General features: G+C 42.6%; 1 protein-coding gene across 1 annotated transcript in view; it reads left to right on the top strand.

Annotated features, from left to right (window-relative positions):
• LOC149455525 (XK-related protein 5-like) overlaps positions 1-20,425 on the top strand; it is a 39,383-nt gene that overhangs the window by 10,390 nt on the left and 8,568 nt on the right. The window contains exons 5-6 of the mRNA XM_089685958.1: positions 5,577-5,746; positions 7,144-7,255. Of these exons, the coding sequence (XP_089542084.1) occupies positions 5,577-5,746; positions 7,144-7,255 (282 nt within the window). The remainder of the gene's footprint in view (positions 1-5,576; positions 5,747-7,143; positions 7,256-20,425) is intronic.

Genomic DNA, 20,425 nt, shown 5'->3' on the forward strand with positions numbered 1-20,425 from the left:
AAAATAAAACTAGAAATGTCATCCAGAAAACGTAACTGTTCTAAAATCACATCCAAGAGGCCCATCATACTGCACTTGAGTCAGAATTTAGCCTTTTCTCACCTGACATGCCATTTTACAACTTCTTTTTAAAGCATAACTATAGCCAAGAGCAAAAATGTAATTTCTCTTACATTAAAGGAAGCAAAGTCTTAAACCTTTGGGTTATACTGGCATCTACAGAAGTATTGGACGCGGGAAAACAAAACAGACATTCTTGCTGAACAGGGTGCCCCCAGCTCACTCTCTGCTAATGGGTTGGCAACTGCTTGCAGCATGTTTACTGACTGTGCCAACGTCTGCAGCCTAGAGTCATGCTATCTACTACTGGTAGTCTATTCCCTCATTAGAGTCCTCCATGGCCCTGTCGGGTGTCCCCTGTTCTTTCAGCTAAGCTATTTTTACAATTCTTTAAAACCTAAATTGCCTAATTTGCAGATAGATCGCAGAGCGTGCTCCCATGCCCTGTCCAGCAGATTTTGTATCTGACTTACCTGCAGTTTTGGCAGCAACTGAGCGGCGGCATAGAAGTAATTCACATTTTTGTTGCATGAGCTTAATCCCTGCAAAGTTAGTCTTCTGCTATTACTGCCAGGGTAAAGGGGACCATTTTGGCTCTTACTGATTCAATGCACACCATCATGAAGCTAGAGGAACAGCCTCTTGCTTAGAACAGTGCTGTTGGGTCAAAACCTTTAGAAGCCCTTTCCAGGGACTGTTTTCATTTTTAGGTCCTGTTCTGCACTCCATTCTGCCCATGACTTGACTTTGTCAAACCATACGTAACTGGACAAAATCCCTAAAAGGGATCCCAGATGTTCTCGTCAAGGTACCAGTCTCAAGAGTGCTCCTGTTCCCCAGCAGAAGAAGCCTAAGGAGCAGACTGCAAACCTATCTCCATCTGTGGAGTGTCCCCTCCCTGGACCTTGAAGTTTATTCATAATTCTTTATTTAAGGATATACAGTAAAACACAGTATCATGACATGACTCGCATGAACCATAAGCATTGTATGCTACAGGCAGGTTAAGGTTAGACATAGAAAATCAATATTATTAGGCAAAAATCTTGAATAGGGCATCACATCAACTAGAATGACTAGAACCTAAATGGTCTTGACCTCAGAGTAGAGGCTCTCCAACCACCTGCAAAGTTTGGCACTTCAAGTCTGCCAAATCCTAAGCCTTCCTTCGTATGATGATGTGCCCCCAATTTATGGAGTGTGAGGACATCTGTTGACCTCTGCAGATGCTAGGATGCAGGTTTACATTTGGGCCCAAACATTCCAGGTGGAATCCACTAGATCTATCCGTCTTTGCACTATGGAGACTTTCTAGCTTCTGTGGACATAAAAGATGCCTATCTATCCAGCACACCAACACTTTCTGCAGTTATCTGTAGAATCCCTAGATTACCAGTTTATGGTCCTGACATTCAGCCTGTTCTCTGCACCTCAGATGCTCACCAAGTTGCTGGTTGTAATGTCCACCCTGTCTCGTTGACGACTTCTTGTTAAGGGAGCATTTAGCAAGGGTGCTATCACGCAATGCAACCTTTACAAAGGTTTGGGGGGGGGGGTCCTGAACCTTCAGAAATCGCTGCTCAAAATGGGTCCTAGACATATCTCAGACCAGGGTGTTTTTTTTTCCCAAGGAGAAGCTTTACACGGTCCTTTCTGAGGTTCAAATTCCTCCAACTAGAAGCTGCTTGATCCTTCAAAGCAATCCCCTGTGCCCAATTTTACTCCAGACCCCTGCAATGCATTCTGTCATTGATGCTTTGTGGCTTAGGAATCTGGTTGTGGAGTTAGAAAAGTCTTTCCTTTTTTTTCTTTTGAAAAGTTATCACAACAGATGCCAACTTAGGGCACATTGTTGGTTTAAGGGGCTTGGTTTTTTCAGAAATTTCATGTCCTGAAAATCATTTTGAAGTTACGAGCAAATTGACTGTCCCTTCAGCTTTGGACTATCCAGAATTCTTGCTTTGGCAAGAGAGGTAAAGTGGTTTCTGTCTTGGACAGGACCTTGCATTCAAGCCTTTTCAGATATGTACATTCCAGACGTAGGCAATTGGCAGGCTAATTTCCTCAACCCCTCGGTGTTTGGACCTAAGACATTACACTCCTAACCCAGAAGAATTCCGGGAACTTGGGGGCTGCTGGGTCTGGAGCTCAGTCCACCTAATTCAACAAGAAACTGAACAAATATGTATCTAGGCGCAGGGATCCACTGATGGAAGCAGTAGATGCCCTGGCATCTTCATAGGGTCAGTACACCCTGATCTATGCCTTTCTTCCTTGCTTGTTCTGCAAGATAAAGATGGAAGGTGAACCTCACTGCTCTGAACTGGGCCACGTGGATGTGGTAACTCACAGATCAGCATGTTAAGGCTTATGGTCTGAAGGATCGGAACCCTGCCCTTGCCTCCTTCCCCCAATTTGATGATTCATGTAGCGTTTACTTCTTGGAATCCCTCTGCTCTTGGCTCAGACAGGCAGGAGGGTATGCTTAGCTGAGAAAACCTTTTCTCCTGTCCTGAAGACTCCAGGGATGTATGACGACATTTGCCTAGGCATGGAAACCAGGAAATACCTGAAGAAATGTAAAAAAAAGGAGGTTTAAAACAAGTAAATATGACATACTTTCATAAACCTGGAGCCAATTAGACAATTAACAAATGATCACAGCTACACAACAATAGTATATCTAAATGCTAATTATCAGAAAGAAAATGAACGCTTTTTTTGTTAGTTGTAATTTTTTAAATCGATATTAAGTTCAACAATCCCTGTTTAGACTTCCTTATATGTATATGGCCTTTGGGAGGGCCGGATTGCTTTGCACTGAGAGCCACCAATGATGTGCACTTTGCCTCACCTGCTTGGGTGAAGGGGGAAATATAAATATATATGTGTATGTGTGTATATATGTATATGTGTGTATATGTATGTGTGTGTGTGTATATATATGTGTGTGTGTGTGTATGTGTGTGTATATATATATGTGTATATATATATATATATATATATATATATATATATATATATATATATATATACAGTCATGGCCGAAATTGTTGGCACCCTTGATATTTCTCCAGGAAATCATGTATTTCTCACGAAACGTATTGCATTAACACATGTTTTGCTATACACATGTTTATTCCCTTTGTGTGTATTGGGACAAAACAAAAAAAGGGAGGAAAGAAAGCAAATTCGACATAATGTCACACAAACCTCCAAAAATGGGCTGGACAAAAGTATTGGCACCCTTTCACAACTGCGGATAAATAAGAATGTTACAAGCATGTGATGCTCCTGTAAACTCACCTGGGGCAAGTAACAGGTGTGGGCAATATAGAAATCACACCTGAAAGCAGATAAAAAGGAGAGACGTTCACTTAACCTTTGCATTGTGTGTCTGTCTGTGCCACACTAAGCATGGACAACAGAAAGAGGAGACGAGAACTGTCTGAGGACCTGAGAACCAAAATTGTGGCAAAATATCAACAATCTCAAGGTTACAAGTCCATCTCCAGAGAACTAGATTTGCCTTTGTCCACAGTGTGCAACATTATCAAGAAGTTTGCAACCCATGGCACTGTAGCTAATCTCCCTGGTCGTGGACGGATGAGGAAAATTGATGAAAGATTGCAACGCAGAATAGTCCGGATGGTGGATAAGCAGCCCCAAACATGTTCCAAAGACATTCAAGCTGTCCTGCAGGCTCAGGGAGCATCAGTGTCAGCGCGAACTATCCGTCGACATTTAAATGAAATGAAACGCTATGGCAGGAGACCCAGGAGGACCCCACTGCTGACACAGAGACATAAAAAAGCAAGACTACAGTTTGCCAAAATGTACTTGAGTAAGCCAAAAGCCTTCTGGGAAAACGTCTTGTGGACAGATGAGACCAAGATAGAGCTTTTCGGTAAAGCACATCATTCTACTGTTTACCGAAAACGGAATGAGGCCTACAAAGAACAAAACACAGTACCTACGGTAAAATATGGTGGAGGTTCAATGATGTTTTGGGGTTGTTTTGCTGCCTCTGGCACTGGGTGCCTTGACTGTGTGCAAGGCATCATGAAATCTGAGGATTACCAAAGGATTTTGGGTCGCACTGTAGGGCCCAGTGTCAGAAAGCTGGGTTTGCGTCCAAGATCCTGGGTCTTCCAGCAGGACAATGACCCCAAACATACGTCAAAAAGCACTCAGAAATGGATGGCAAAGAAGCGCTGGAGAGTTCTGAAGTGGCCAGCAATGAGCCCAGATCTAAATCCCATTGAACACCTGTGGAGAGATCTTAAAATTGCTGTTGGGAAAAGGTGTCCTTCCAATAAGAGAGACCTGGAGCTGTTTGCAAAGGAAGAGTGGTCCAAAATTCCGGGTGAGAGGTGTCAGAAGCTTATTGATGGTTATAGGAAGCGACTGATTTCAGTTATGTTTTCCAAAGGGTGTGCAACCAAATATTAAGTTAAGGGTGCCAATACTTTTGTCCAGCCCATTTTTGGGGTTTTGTGTGACATTATGTCATATTTGCTTTTCTGCCTCTGTTTTATATTTGTTCCAATACATACAAAGGGAATAAACATGTGTATAGCAAAACATGTGTTAATGCAATACCTTTTTTGTGTGAAATACTTGATTTTCAGGAAAAATATCAAGGGTGCCAACAATTTCGGCCATGACTGTATATATATATATATATATATATATATATATATATATATATATATATATTATTAGTGTGTGTATATGTGTTCTTGTTGCATATAGATGAAGATACCAATTTAATGTAAGGTTCATTTTTAGCACTCAAGGCACCTCAACAATTCGATTTGGTATACCCACAGACTTATTGCTGCACCTAAAGGAGTAGGTGTATCGTATGCACCACAGGTTGGAAAGAACACACATTTTAGCGTTCTCACTTCAAGAATTATGTATGGATATCTAGGGAGATATCTTTGATCAGCTGCTGGTTTTTGCATCAATTTAAATCCATAAGAGCGCTGATATAAAATGATTTTTCATTAATTTTGTATTGTATTTATCACTTTTGTCTTTGGATTAAGTTCTGCCTTTACAGGTAGGCCTTGTTTAGACCTGCAGTTGGAGGGGGCACAAAAATGCATAGTTGAATGGCATTTTTTGCCATATGCCAAATAGGGCCGTGGGCGCCAAACAATCAGCAGGCGGCCAGCCCTCCAAACACAAAACATTCAATTAAATAGGGAAGCGCTGCAGCCGCATGCAATGCACGCAGTTGCAGCGCGTTTGTTGGTAAAATAGGGTCAAAACAGGCGGTGAGGAGACGTTGCATCACTTCTGCACCGCCGGTCTGTAGCCTCTGGAGTGCGATCCTTCAGAGGAGAGGGAGATATAGATGCATGTCTAAATCTACCATTAAGCTGTTTTGTTGCCTTTTTTTCTATGTTTGCAGTGTACCTTTTTTAATTTTACACAACAGCCAGGTAAATTGTCTCTTGGTGTTGAGTTTGAAAAGATGTAGTAAGTGTCCCTGTGTGTTTGTGCAGGTGCTCACTGGTTGGTGATGTCTTTCTGGCTGGTGGCTCAGCAGACCGATGTAATCAGCAGGCCGTGTTACTGGAGACTCTTCAATATCCTCCTTGGAGCTGTCTATGTCTTCTGCTTTATTAATGTCAGGGATGGGCCCTCGCGGTATCGTGTTGCGATCTTTTATGTGGTAAGGCATTCCTGTGCTTTGTTTAACTCCCATGCACCTAGTTTAAAATAATTTTTTACCTTTTTTAAAAGACATAAGTGTGTGTAAACCTGAACAATGTACTCGTATTTACTTCCTTTTGCTGTGGTTAATATACTTTTGAAAGTGTTGTTTTGTTAGGTGGAGGTGTGTAGGGTAAGAAACATACCTGTTGATCCTGCTAAAAATCTTGTGAGCTGGTAACATCTTGCACTGTTATCAGTTTACCTTGATTCCTATTTATCTCTGTGGACTACGAAGCACCCCCCCCCCCCTCCCATATTACTGACAAGGGGAGATGTACTGCAGTCCTGAATTGTCCTAATGGCAGGATAACCAGGTAAAAATAATATGGGTTGGGGGGGGGGCAAAGAAAAGAAAACGAAAGCAGCTGCCACACCGAAGGACTGGTAAACTGCAATGCAATAGAATATATTTCTGTTCTTGGCTTGGATATGCTTTACAGAGATATTCGACTCAAAAGCAAACATTTATTATATTGCAGTTTGCCAATTCAAGATGTGGTGGCTACATTAGTTTTTTTTTTTTGGCTTTCTTTTCTATTTTTACCTGGTGATCTGGCCAGTAATTGTGTTGTCTTTTCAAAGGAACAAGCTGTCCTGCAAAAGTAACAGTCAGAGGGTTGACACAAACCATTTACCATTGACAGGGGTGCTTACAATGATTAGCTTTTATTTATTCAAAGGGTGAAATAAACTGTTGCTTTAACTGCTGTGTTTGGATTTAATTTTAGTGTTTCAAAATCTTCTAGTACATATAACACTCCTTTCCCCTAGATAGACAATGCTGCCATCTAAAGGTGCCCCCTGTGCTCCTTCATCCAGAGTGGGGGAACTTTAATACGGTGGGGAGGGGGGGTGTTACTGGCTAGATCACCAGGGGAATACAGAGGGGGGAAAAAAGCCTTAAAAGGAAAACCACTGCATCTACCACATCTGATTGGTAACCTGCAATATAATATATTTTTTGGGGTTTAATACTTGAACTGCTTCACTGCTTCTCCACAGCACATGTAAGGCACAGTTTACATTTTAGATGTTTATTGTGATGAGGGGAAAATAAAATCTTGTTTGCAAAAATTTTGGTGCGATGTCTACCGAGCCTGTTTTTAGGGATGAATAGTAGAATATGTAAAACTAATCAAGCAAATGAGAAAGGCATTAATAGGCGACAAACTACGGTACCTGAAATGGTCAATAGGCAACGCTTTTAAAAGTTTTTATAGTTAATCAGTCTAGAGTTAGTTGTCAGTGATGGTCCTAGAATTAATTTTTTCTAAGCACAGTCTGTAGGAAGCTGTATGGATTGGATGGTGTCTGAATATATTTCATTCTTCTTCCTGTTCTATGTTTCTTTAGATAATGTTGCTGGAGAACTGCATTCTGCTGCTGCTGGCCACGGATTTCCTGCAGGGGGCAGTGTGGAGTAACGTGAAGCTGTCTGTGGCTGTCATGTCAGGATTCCTGATTGGTGAGTGAAGATTCGTCAGGGTCATAATTCATTTGCCTTGTTAGCGGCATAACAGCCTCACAGTCCTGCTTCAATGTGGCTCTTTGTTAAAGAGAACCGCAATCATTATCTTCATTTTCCGGAATTTCCCATGCTTTTGTATGTGAAATTGCTTTTAAATAGGCACAAAAATACAACACTAGTATTCTAGTTGGTTTCTCACATTTGCATTTCCATTTTTTTTCTTTTGCATGATTACTTTGGACATTCAGAGCAAAGTGACAGAGCCTCCTGATAGCTGCTCCAACCATTCACCCCAAACAATATAGTCCTCATGCACACAGGATGTTAAATAACTCTCCTAGAAGCCTTCCTTCTGGCAGCAGCATTTTTTGCAGGAAGAAAAACGCCTGACACTTGTAAAAGTATCTAATGCCTTTACAAGTGTTTAGGCGGCTTTACAGGCATCAAGCAGAAATACTGCTATGGGGCGTCATGGGTGCGCAAAATCACGTGTGTGTGTGTGTGTGTGTGTCTATATGTATATATATGTGTGTGTGTGTGTGTGTGTGTGTGTATATATGTGTGTGTGTGTGTATATATGTGTGTGTGTGTGTGTATATATGTGTGTGTGTGTGTGTGTATATATGTGTTTGTGTGTGTATATGTATATATGTGTGTGTGTGTGTGTGTGTGTGTGTGTATATGTATATATATGTGTGTGTGTGTGTGTGTGTATATATATATATGTGTGTGTGTGTGTATATGTATATATATGTGTGTGTGTGTGTGTGTGTGTATATATATATATGTGTGTGTGTGTGTGTGTGTATATGTATATGTGTGTGTGTGTGTGTGTGTGTGTGTGTGTGTATGTATATGTGTGTGTGTATGTATGTATATGTGTGTGTGTATGTATGTATGTGTGTGTGTGTATATGTGTATATATATATATATATATACCCGATTTTGCATTTCCAGGTAGGGGGCACGTGCAAGCTACCTGCGCCGCCATTGGTGGCCTCACCTGTTGCTAACTGGGTCCCAGCCGGTGGTTCCCTGCCAGCATCCTGAGATCACCGTGTTTCACGGACGTGAGAGAGACCTGTATGTAAACGATACCGATTTCCCCTGTCATCTGCACACTTCTTTGTATGGTTCTGTATAGCAGAGCCATACAAAGCAGTGTGCTTATAGTGTAAAGCACACACACACACCATTAATACAAAGCAGTGTGCTTACAGTGTAAAGCGTGAACACAGTTAACCCTTTGATTACACCACATGTTAACCCCTTCCTGCCAAATGTCATTAGTACTGTCAGTGCTTTTTATTAGCACTGATCACTGTATTGGTGTCACTGGGGATGTCAGTGACAGTCAGTTCCCCCCAGTGTCAGAATGCCCACCGCAGTCCCTCTATAAGTTGCTGATCACCGCCATTACTGGTATAAAAAAATAAATAAAATTCCTGTGTATATATACCACCACTTGTAGACACTATAACTTTCACATAAACCAATTAATTTACATGTATTGGGATTTTTTTTTGGCAAAGACATGGAGCAGAATATATTTTGGCCTAAATTTTATGACTAATTTTTTTTCTTTTTATTATTTTTTTTACTGGACATGTTTAATAGCAAAAAGTCAAAAATATTGTTTTATTTTCTCAAAGTTGGCGCTTTTTTTTTTTTTTAGTGCAAAAATAACGCAGAGGCAATCAAATACCTCCAAAAGAAAGCCATATTTTTGGCAAAAAAAAGGACATAAATTTAATTTGAGTACAGCGTTGCATGACCTCAAAATTGTCCGTTACAGTAACGCAGCGCCGTATCGTAAAAAATGGCCAGGTTAGGAAGGGGGGTAAATCCTCTGGAAGGCAAATACTTAACATGTGTTTAGTCAAAACGCTGTTGCTCCTGCACACACTGGCCCTGGGTTTTTTTTTCCCTGCCACTAAAAGCTCCTAAAAGTCTGTGTGCATGGATACATAGGATAATATGGAGGGCTGTTTTTTTGTTGTTTTTTTTTACTGCTTGCAAACATACGTCTGACGCCCCTATAAGTGGCTGCAAAAATGTCTGAGGCCAATTCTTGCTCTGACTGAGCCCTGGCGTTGTTGATTTTGCGGAGTGGGGCTTCCAGGTATGGGAGAACATGTGACCTCTCTCCTGTAGTGGTCCTCTAACCACTATAGCTATTTCAAGTCACCTGGAGGGGGGGTTTGATGTCCTCCACCCAGACAAGCTCCACAACCAGGGTGGATGTCTACAGCAGGGAGTATTTTGTTTGGTGAGCTTGGCTTGCTATCAGGAGGCATGATCACTTTTCACTGAATGCATAGATGATTGTCTCTTTAACCACTTGACAACGGGGCTATAGCCGATTGACTGCTACAGCGTGGTTGTCCAGTTCTGGGAGGGCGTCGTATGACGTCCTCCTGCACGCTCCCAGCGGCGTGCACCCGACGATCTCCGTGATTGCTGTGTCCTACAGATACAGCTGATCACGTGATGTGGTAAAAGGCTTATCACAACGGCCATTTCCCACATGATCAGCTATGTCCACCGGGTGGATGATCACCGGGTAAATGCAGTTGCCAGTTGTCAGCTGCACTTTCCTCACACTGTCACAGTGTGAGGAAAGTACTGCCGATAACCGGAAATTGTCAGAGAACAGATCGGCACTGATCGTCAGGGCACTGATGATCTGTGCAGCATCAGTGCCCATCAGTGCAGCCTCATCAATGCACATCAGTGAAGGAGAAAAATTACCTATTTGCAATATTTTTTAATAGAAACAAAGAAAAACTTTTTTTTTTAAATTTTTTGCTTTTTTTGTTTTATAGCGCAAAAAATAAAACACCCAGTGGCGATTAAATACCACCAAAAGAAAGCTATTTGTGTGAAAAAAATTTCATATGGATACACTGTTGTATGACCGCACAATTGTCATTCGAAGTGCGACAGCGCTGAAAGCTGAAAATTGGCCTGGACAGGAAGGGGGTATCTATGCCCGGTGGGCAAGTGGTTAAAGAGGACCTGTGGGTCTTTACGTAATTTTTTTAGAGATACAAGCTTTTAGCCAATGCTATACTTGCAACACGTATGCCAAGTGCCCTGACAATTTACATGCTTGTTCCTGGACACTGAACATAGCTTAGATGCTTTTAAGTTTTAAACGATAAACTTGCCTTTTGTAACAGGTTACACCCATAAATTCAGGATGTAACATGTAACGAAAGGACCAGCTGTCTCTGCTGTACGAGGTACGAGCTCACAGATACGCTGACAGGTCTGCAGGAGACCTGCATGGCACTTGCTGATGCAATGCTTTCCAGGCTCCCAAAACAAAAAATAGTAAATGCACATTTTTTTTTAAACTGCAAATAAAATGTGGATTCATTATGTTTGTTAAAAGGAGAACTTATCCTTTTCATTTCTAAACTCTTCCAAGCATCTTTTGACCTGCTGTGGTGGCCACAGCTCTGTACACGCCTCCATATTCAGTAAGCGTTGGCGCACCTCCTGCTGGACTGGAGATTTCATGGGGCGCTGGCTTCTTCCCACCCTGTTATTTTTATATTCCAAGCAAAGGTGCCCAGTCTTTATGAGAATTTGTATTGAAATGGGTATGGATGCTGCCATTCCTTTCCATTTAAAAATCATGCCGCTCTTCTGACTTCTGTACTTTTTCTTATCTTCTATCTTAGAACATGCATTCAGATAAGCCGTCAGCAATTCATAAAAATAAGCAATTCTGACTCGTAATTACAGCATGTGTGGTTCAGGTCTGTAACTTGAAAATGTGGAAGCCAGGAACAGCCAGGCAAGCAGTATTTTCAGAAGAAGACCAAAAATGGGGCAGCCCATGTACTTCTCTCATGTAGGGTATCTTTTTCTTCCCTTGGATAAAATGATAAACCATCCTAGGCTGTATTATAAATAACTAAACCTTTTGGAATGAATGCACACCATGAACTATGCGGGCCTGAATTTGACCTTTCCTTGTATAAAGAAATATTTTGAATTTAAATACAGGAATGGTTAGAACACCTCGTGGTTTTATTTATTTATTTATTGGGGGTTTTTTTTCGGTTGTTTTTTGTTTTTTTTCTTCTTTACAATCAGTTTCCTAGTGCAATTTCTCTTTAATGTCCTGTCCTAGTCACAACAGGAAATGAGGAATATCCCTTTCAAAGTGAGGCACAATCCCTCTTAGATAGTTGTACTCAATGGGAGATTTGCCTTTTCCTTTATGTTCTGGTGACAGCTGCAAAATTTTGGGTATTCCATCACTTGGTGGTCACCAGAACAAATGGTGGGGTAACATTCCTCCAAAAAATCTTGTGAACTGATAACTCTGCCTGTGCTGTTTTCTTAATTAGCAGTGTTCCCAGCTATTTCTGAGGACTAGAGAACAACTCTCCATATGCTTTGCAGAAGAGGGGGAGGTGTTTTTGTATTCCTGTTCAAGGATGACAACACTGCTCCTCCAAAAATCCAGTACAGCAAGTGTTGTCACCCTAGGAAGAATGCATTACTGGCAGAGTCAGCAGGCAAAAGTGGGGAGGGGGGGGAGACAAATGCAGCCATCACATCTAAGAACTGGTGAACTACAATCTCATTTTTATTCTTGGGTTTCGGTCATGTTAGCTCTGCTGACATTTTTTTATACTGTTTGCAACTGACATTTAAAAACTCTTGACGGTTAGGGCTGCTGGCATCCCCAAAGTCATATGTAACACTGAATGGGGGAATATGCTTAGCATCTTGGATCTCAAAGTTCTGAATGTTTGTTTACATTTGAGTCCAAAAATTCCCAATTTGAATCCACCAGATCTGTCTTCACCTCCTTCCACCAGAGACATTTTTTGGTTTAGGTGAACAAACGCTTGTTTGTGCTCATCTTTCCAGCAAATCAGCAATTTCTACTCTGCTGTAGGGCCCACTGTGCTACCAGTTCATGGTCCTCCCCTTTGACCTTTCTTCTGCGCCTCTGGTTCTTCTGCATCTTGGGTCAGCGAACACTGTGACAGACAACATTGTCTCTAACTGTCCCGATATTAGAGGTTCAGGTCATTGCTGAACTTTACAAACAGCTGCTTGTGTAGACACATCACTTGAGGACCTTTTTGATCTAGTCCTGGTCATGTCTCAGCCTAGAATTTTTCTCTGGTCTTTTAAGACCTGTACTTGGGTTGAGACTCCTCAGTCCAGAAGCTGTAAGACTCTCCCCACTTCTGTGGAGTCTTGAGTTCGATGGAGGTCTCCTTCAGGGCAGTTCCTTTTACCCAATTTCACACCAGACATCAGCAACACATCATTTTGTCCTTGTGGGACAAATCAGTCCTTGTCTCTGGACATATATTGGGGAGGGACCAGAATTTATACTGCAAGAGAGCGCGGATTCTGTCATGGGCAGAACATTGAGCTTGGTCAGCTATGTACATTCCAGGCAAGGACAGTTGGCAGTCAAACTTCTTTATCCTGCAGCACTTGGAACCAAGAGGTGTTCACAACCCATGGAGGTGTTCACGACCCATATCATGGGTAAGGGATCTTGGATGTGGACCTCCAGGTTCAACAAGCTGGGCAGGATTGTGTCCAGGTACAGGAACCCCTGGTGTAAGCAGTAAATGGTGGCTCTCTGGGATTAATACAACCTGATCTCTGCGTTTCCTCCACTGAAGTTTCTTCATCTGCTCTGCAGAATCCAGATAGAGGGCATTTCAGAGATCCTCATTACTTTGAACTGGCCCAGGCAAGTGTTATATACTTACCTGGTAAGTCTGCTGCTACTGCGAGATTGTTGGGATATTTTGTCCCAAGAACCAGTTTGACATTCTGTTTCTTAAATGCTGGAATTATTGGCATGGCTGTTTTAAGCCGGTCTAAAACATGGGGGTATCTGAATGACTCCTACAGTACTTAGAGGAGGTTCAGGCTCCCCCCCCCCCCCCCCCAAAAAAAAAAATTAAGTTGGCTACAAATACTGTAGCTGCTGACTTTTTTAATATAAGGACACTTGCCCGCCCAGCGCCGTTGTCACTCAGGCTAGTTCTTCATTAGCCTCTGGGTTCCCGATATCGGCACTTTAGGTTTAGGACTTCCTGTGTCCCTCAATGAATGCAAACGAAAGAATTGTTACAAAAATCTTAAACTTTTTAAAAAATATGTAAATCCAACATTTCATTTTCCTGATCTGTGCCTGCTGTGCAATGTATTTGTATGAAAAAATATCTTCTCTTTGTATGGCTTCCTTTGTGTGAAATCCCTGGTGTTCCTGTGAGTCCCTCTACTTTCCTAATAAAGAATGGCCACACTAGGCATGAGAATGCAGTGAGGTCAGCTCCCTAGCTGTGCTGGAACTGAGCTTGTTCTCCTCCTTCTCCAATGACCAGACTTGTCCTGACACCCTGCCCCCCCCCCCCCCAAACAGCCATTCACTGGGTAGACCAGTGTGCTGCTCGTTCTCCTCCCCCAGCTGTTATACAGCTGAGAACAGATGGAATGTGATCACTTTAAAAAAAAAAAGGGAGGGGGGGTATATTATTATAATTTTTATATCTATACACAAATGTTTTGGCTTTCATTTATGTTTTAAACTGAATGGGATCTTTTACAAGGGGAGGGTTTACATATATTTTAAGCCAAATCTAAACTGGCTAACAAACATCAGAAGAACCTTGTGGTACTTACTGTAAGTGTCGATTCACATATGTGCGGTGCAGCTTGACAGCTCCGGTTTCAGTGCAAATTGAAAAGCAGTTTTTCGACTGTTCAAGTCCATTTGAGGTCTGGTTCAGTTCAGGATTTGAAGAGCGAAAACCGTCCTGAAATTGTGTCCACAAACTCATGACATGTGCGATTCAGAAGCGGTTCCCATAGAAGTCAGCCTGTAATTCACCCCTGAACTGGACCGCACTGCTCAGAAATCATACAGGACCCTTTTCAATCCTCAATGCCAGTGCACGGGATGTATGTGAACAGGCGCCATAGGAAGCAATGTTATTTCACATGTCATGCAGATTGGATGCGGTTTGAACCACACTTAGACGTGACTGTTCATTTTAAAATTTGGAATGTCTGACCAGTTCACTTTAAAGAAGTCCAGTATGTGTTATTTACATTGCTGCATTTAGTGTTGCAGTAAGCTAACAATAATTGGCTTTTAGGCTAGGTCAGGCATTGAAATTTCCACTCGCCTGCTCGCCAATGGCAAATGGAAATTATGGTGGGGGCGAGTGTGTCCCCAGGGCCGTCTTGCTGAGCAGGCTTGGAGCTCAGGTCGGATCTGTCACTCGCACTGAGAGCCGTCAGACTGCTCAATAGCGGAGCGCAGTGAAAGCAAAGGAAGGAGTGTGCGCTGTGCTCTCTGCCTCCCCCTAGAGTGCAGTACCTGGCTCTATGAGTGAACAACGAAGTACTGCAACTTTTTATGGGGGTGTGCATGTGTGTGTCTTTGTATGCATGTACATGTGTCTGTGTGTATATGTACATGTGTCTGCGTGTATGTACATGTATGTATGTGTGTGTGTACATGTGTGTTTTTGTGTATGTACATACATGTGTCTGTGTGTACATGTGTCCGTATGTATGTATGTATGTACATGTGTCTGTGTGTGTATATGTGTGTCTGTACGTGTGTGTGTGTATGTACATGTGTCTGTATGTAAACCTACATGTATGGGTGGTTTGGTCAGGGTCAGGATGATGTGATTACTATGGGTTTTGGAGTATGGGGCATTTGAGGTACAGCTGGGTTGGATAGTAGGTAGATGCTTGGTAGAGTTATATTTTTTTGAGTGAAAGATTATGGGGGGCTATGGTTGTATGCGGTGCATGGTCTAAGTATGATGGAGTGTTTAGGGGGACATTGGAGGCCCTGATGTAATGTGGGGGGACTCTGGGGACCCTGATGTAATGTGAGGGGACTCTGGGGACCCTGATGTAATGTGGGTAACATTTAACAGTGTCATTTCATGAAATAATTTACGAGAGGGGGTGTTTAGGGGGGAATTAGGGGTGTAGCAGGGTATGGGTTGGGTGGGGCAATTGGTGGCGAGTAACTCTTAAGGCCTGGCTAGTAGCTCAGGACTTGACATTTTAAGCCCTGGGCTAGGTTCACACCTTTTGCGTGTTGCGATTGATGCGTTTTCCGGCGCGTTTTGAATTTTTTTGAATACACGCTTTTGCCACATTTTTTATGTGTTTTTGCTTTTTTGTTTAGTCAATAGGAAAGTATTGACTTTGATGCGACTTAGGTGTGACTTTGGATGGGTGGTACTTAGATGCAACTTTGGATGGGATCGACTTGAGTCAACTTGGATGCGACTTTGATACAACTTTGGATGGGTGCGACCTGGATGGGACTTTGGATGGGTGTGACTTAAATGTGACTTTGATGCGACTTTGGATGGGTGTGGCTAGGCTGTTGAGTGACTTTGGGTGCAATCTGGAAGAGCTTTTGATGCTATTTGAGTGCCAGTGAGTGTAAAGTTGCCCTACATGAGCAGAACTGTCCTACTATTAGAAAAAAAAATTACATTAAAATCACACCATTCCAAAGTCACATCAAAGTTGTAGCAAATTCAATACTTTCCTGTTGGCAATAGAAAAACAAAATGCATCAACAACGCATTGCATTCATTTGCTTCATGTCCATTGAAATCTGTTGAACCAAAAATGCACAGTGTTGCATTTAATAGAAGTCCCTGACCCTTTCCAAAAACGCAGTTGTGAATGTGTCCTATAGGAAGCCATGTTAAATGGACTGCAGAATGCACTAAAAACGCATTGGTGTGAACCAGGCTCTAAAGTGTATCTATACCCAAGAACAAAAAAGGTAATATCTTGCAGTGTTGCTGGTCTTGGATATAATGGCTCATTTTATTTATTTATTTTTTTTTTCAGGCTTTTACCTTTTGACTTTTACCTGCTGATCCTGCCACTTCCTATCTTAGGGTGACAGTACTCACTCACTGTAAAGTATCTCTAGAATAGCCTAGAACCAGACGTGTTCGGGCTAATGAACACCTTTCCTTCTCCTCACGTCTTTAACATAGAGGGAGGTGTTCTTTAGTTCAGAGAACTGCGCAGGGCCAATCACATTGATTGAAATTTGCACATAATGTTCAAAGCTTGCCGAATTTGTGGCAGGATCAACTTTTTTTTTTTTTTTTAATGAACAGCTATAATAATTGTGTTTTTTAACAACCCAAAATGAAATGATTTTGTTAAGGTTTTCAAACTTAAAGGGGAAGTACAACCAAAGCTCTTTTGGCTGTACTTCTACTGTGGATCACAGGAGTGCAGTCCGTTCTTCACTCCTGTGACCCATTTTCAGCTGACAGCAGACTGAAGCCCACTGTCGGTTGACGTCACTCAGCTGGTCCAGGCAGGGGAAAGATCCCAACTTTAAAGTCAGGATCCAACCCAGAGTCTGGAGCGGCACCTGGCTCAGCCTGTCGGCAATCTGCTGAGAGCCTGAGCCAGCCGCTCCCTCCCCCTCCACATAGTTATAGTTAGTCTGGCTGAAAAAAGACAAAAGTCCATCCAGTTCAACCATAAAATTAAAAAAAAAAAAAGTTATAATCCTACACCCACAGTTGATCCAGAGGAAGGCAAAAAACCCAGCAAAGCATGATCCAGTTTGTTCCTGCAGGGGAAAAAAAATCCCTTCCTGATCCCCTGAGAGGCAATAGGATATTCCCTGGATCAACTTTACCTATAAATGTTAGTATCCAGTTATATTCTGTGTATCTAAGAAACAATCCAGGACTTTTTTTAAAGCAATCCACTGAACTGGCCAGAACCAACTCTTGAGGGAGTCTATTCCACATTTTCACAGCTCTTACTGTGAAGAAACCTTTCCGTATTTAGAGATTAAATCTGTACGATGACCTCAGTTTGAATAGCTCTACACCGAGTTCACTATATGAACCACTGATGTATTTATACATGTTCATCATATCCCCCCTTAATCTCCTCTTCTCAGTTTTATCTTTTTTTTCACACACACACACACACACACAGAGCTTTCTTTTGGTTGTATTTAATTGCCACTAGGTGTTTTTTTTTGTTTTTTTGTTTTTGTTCTTAACCATTTCAATACCGGGCAATTTTACACCTTCCTCCCAGGCCATTTTTCAGGTTTCAGCGCTCTCACACTTTGAATGACAATTGCGCGGTCATACAACACTGTACCCAAACTAAAATTTTATCATTTTCTTCACACAACTAGAGCTTTCTTTTGGTGGTATTTAATCACCGCTGGGGTTTTTATTTTTTGCTAAATTAACAAAAAAAGACCAAAAATTTTGAAAAAAAAAACACGTTTTTCTTTGTTTCTGTTATGAAAGTTTGCAAATAAATAATTGTTCTTCATAAATTTAGGCCGAGATGTATTCTGCTACATGTCTTTGGTGAAAATAACCCAAATTAGGATGTATTATTTAGTTTGTAGGAAGATTATAGAGTTCACAAACTATGGTATACCGTATATACTCGAGTATAAGCCGACCCGAATATAAGCCGAGGTACCTAATTTTGCCACAAAAAACTGGGAAAAACTATTGACTCGAGTATAAGCCGAGGGTGGGAAATGAGGCACCTACTAGTCAATGTAAAAAATAAAGATAGAGACCAATAAAATCACATGAATATTTATTTAAACGATGGATGTGCTGCTGCGGGCTCGAGGGAGGGCCAACTCTGCTCAACTACAGGTACCTCTGCGGGGGAAGTCGGGGAGGGGGGGGGGGGGGGTGTCCGTGCTTACTACAACTACTTCTGCGGGCGGCAGGTGACAACTTAGCACCCGCCGCTTGCACAGGCACAGCACACACTGTAGGAATGCCCAGCACATCACTGCAAAGGTTTCCATATCTGCAGCCGCGGTTATGGAAACCTTAGCTTTAGAACAGTGCTTCTCAATTATTTTCTGTCATGCCCCCCCCAGGAAGAAGAAAACATTTTGCGCCCCCCCGCGCGACTGTAAATAGTATCATTTGTCTATAAAATTGTTATAAGTAGGAATAGTGCCCCATCATTGGTATCAGTGGGAGGAATAGTGCCCCATCATTGGTATCAGTGGGGGGAATAGTGCCCCATCATTGGTGTCAGTGGAAGGAATAGTGCCCCATCATTGGTGTCAGTGGGAGGAATAGTGCCCCATCATTGGTGTCAGTGGGAGGAATAGTGCCCCATCATTGGTGTCAGTGGGAGGAATAGTGCCCCATCATTGGTGTCAGTGGGAGGAATAGTGCCCCATCATTGGTATCAGTGGGAGGAATAGTGCCCCATCATTGGTGTCAGTGGGAGGAATAGTGCCCCATCATTGGTGTCAGTGGGAGGAATAGTGCCCCATCATTGGTGTCAGTGGGAGGAATAGTGCCCCACCGTTGGTGTCAGTGGGAGGAATAGTGCCCCACCGTTGGTGTCAGTGGGAGGAATAATGCCCCATCATTAGTATCAATGATGCGGCACTATTCCTCCCACTGACACCAATGACACCAATGACACTTGCTGACCCCTGTTGCAGTATGGTGCTGCTGCAGCCAGCATATGTGGTTGCAGCAGCACCTCTGCACTGCACACTTACCGTCTTTTCCCTCACTCGATTTTCGCGGGTCCGCTCGGCTCCGCCTCCTCGCCCGTGATTGGCCGCCTGTTTACCTTTCCTGAGCTACAGTTCTGGCGGCCAATCACCGGTGAGGAGGCAGAGCCGAGCGGCAGGAGTGAGGGAGTGGCCGGAGTGACGGAAGGAGCAGCGCTTCCTGGATGGATCATCGTGGGAGCCAGGTAAGAGACAGCAGCCCTCTGCCCACCCCTGTACGCACCCCCTTGACGGAGGGGCGCGCCCCACTATTTGAGAAGCACTGGCTTTTGAAGCAGCGCCCCCTGCTAGACATCTGCAGACGTTGACTCGAGTATAAGCCGAGGGGGCCGTTTTTCAGCACACAAAATGTGCTGAAAAACTCAGCTTATACTCGAGTATATACGGTATATATATCTGAAAATTGATCCGTCCTGAGGTACTGACAGCCAATCTAATTTCTTGAGGTCCCAGAATGTCAGAATAGTACAGATATCCCCCAAATGACCCCTTTTTGCAGAGTAGACCGTCCGACGTACTTCATAAGAGGCATGGCGAGTTTTTTGAAGTTGTATTTTTTTTTTTTTGTCATTTTTCGGAAAATGAAAAAATTAAAAAAATTATTTTCACTATTTTTTTTTTTTACATACTGTCACCAGTGCAGTACAGCGTCATCATATAACTGGCATGGCGGTGAACAGGGACACTGACTGGTGACAGTATGGAAAAAAAAATATATATATATATTTTTTTTTTTTTTTTTTTTTAATTTTTTATTACTTTTTATTTTTTTTTAAGAATTTTTTTTTCATATTTAACTATGACCAAAGTAGTACAATGTTACCATAGTAACATTGTGCTACTTTGGGGAAGTGATCAGTTTTTTTGGGGTTTTTTAAACACAATTTGCTTATAGCAAGGAATTACTGTGCTATAAGCAAGCATTTACCGAATGAAATCGATTCATTCAGGTTTTTTTTTTTTGTTTTTTTTGTGCTTAGCTGTGATTTGGTCACAGCTAATCACATGACATGTGCATGTGATTAGCTGTGACCATTCACAGCTAGGCACTAGTATACAATGGATGGCATGAATGAAGCCATCCATTGTGTACAACTGTCATGTGACCTGCTGTGATTGGTCACAACAGGTCACATGGTACCAGCAACGGGGGCCGGTACTCAGATCTGTCATCGGCCGTGTCCAAGGTACACGGCCGTGTCCGAGGTACATGGCCGGTGACAGATCGCGCCGCTGCGCGGCTCTGCAGGAGTGCAAACTGCGCATGTGCGGAACCACGCCAAATGGCGTGCACCCGGAATGCCGAAGCGCTTTTGCAGCCGCCAAACAGCCATTGGCTGGGCGGCAAATGGTTAAATATAAAACATGTCATAATTAATAATTAGAATGGTTTTGCACAGAGCAGCCCCGATCCTCTTCTTCCCAGGTCCCCCATGGCACTCCTGGCTCCTCCCCCTTGACCAGTGCTCCCAATAGCAAGCTGCTTACTATGGGGGCACTGGTGTTTGCTCCCTCCTGAGCCCTACTCCATGCATTCATAAGACACATAGAGCCGCGGCTCAGCCCCACCC

This window comes from Staurois parvus, unplaced genomic scaffold (assembly GCF_062004578.1).
Source record: "Staurois parvus isolate SC_StPar_1 unplaced genomic scaffold, SC_StPar_1.0 ptg000390l, whole genome shotgun sequence".
Taxonomy (NCBI): domain Eukaryota; kingdom Metazoa; phylum Chordata; class Amphibia; order Anura; family Ranidae; genus Staurois; species Staurois parvus.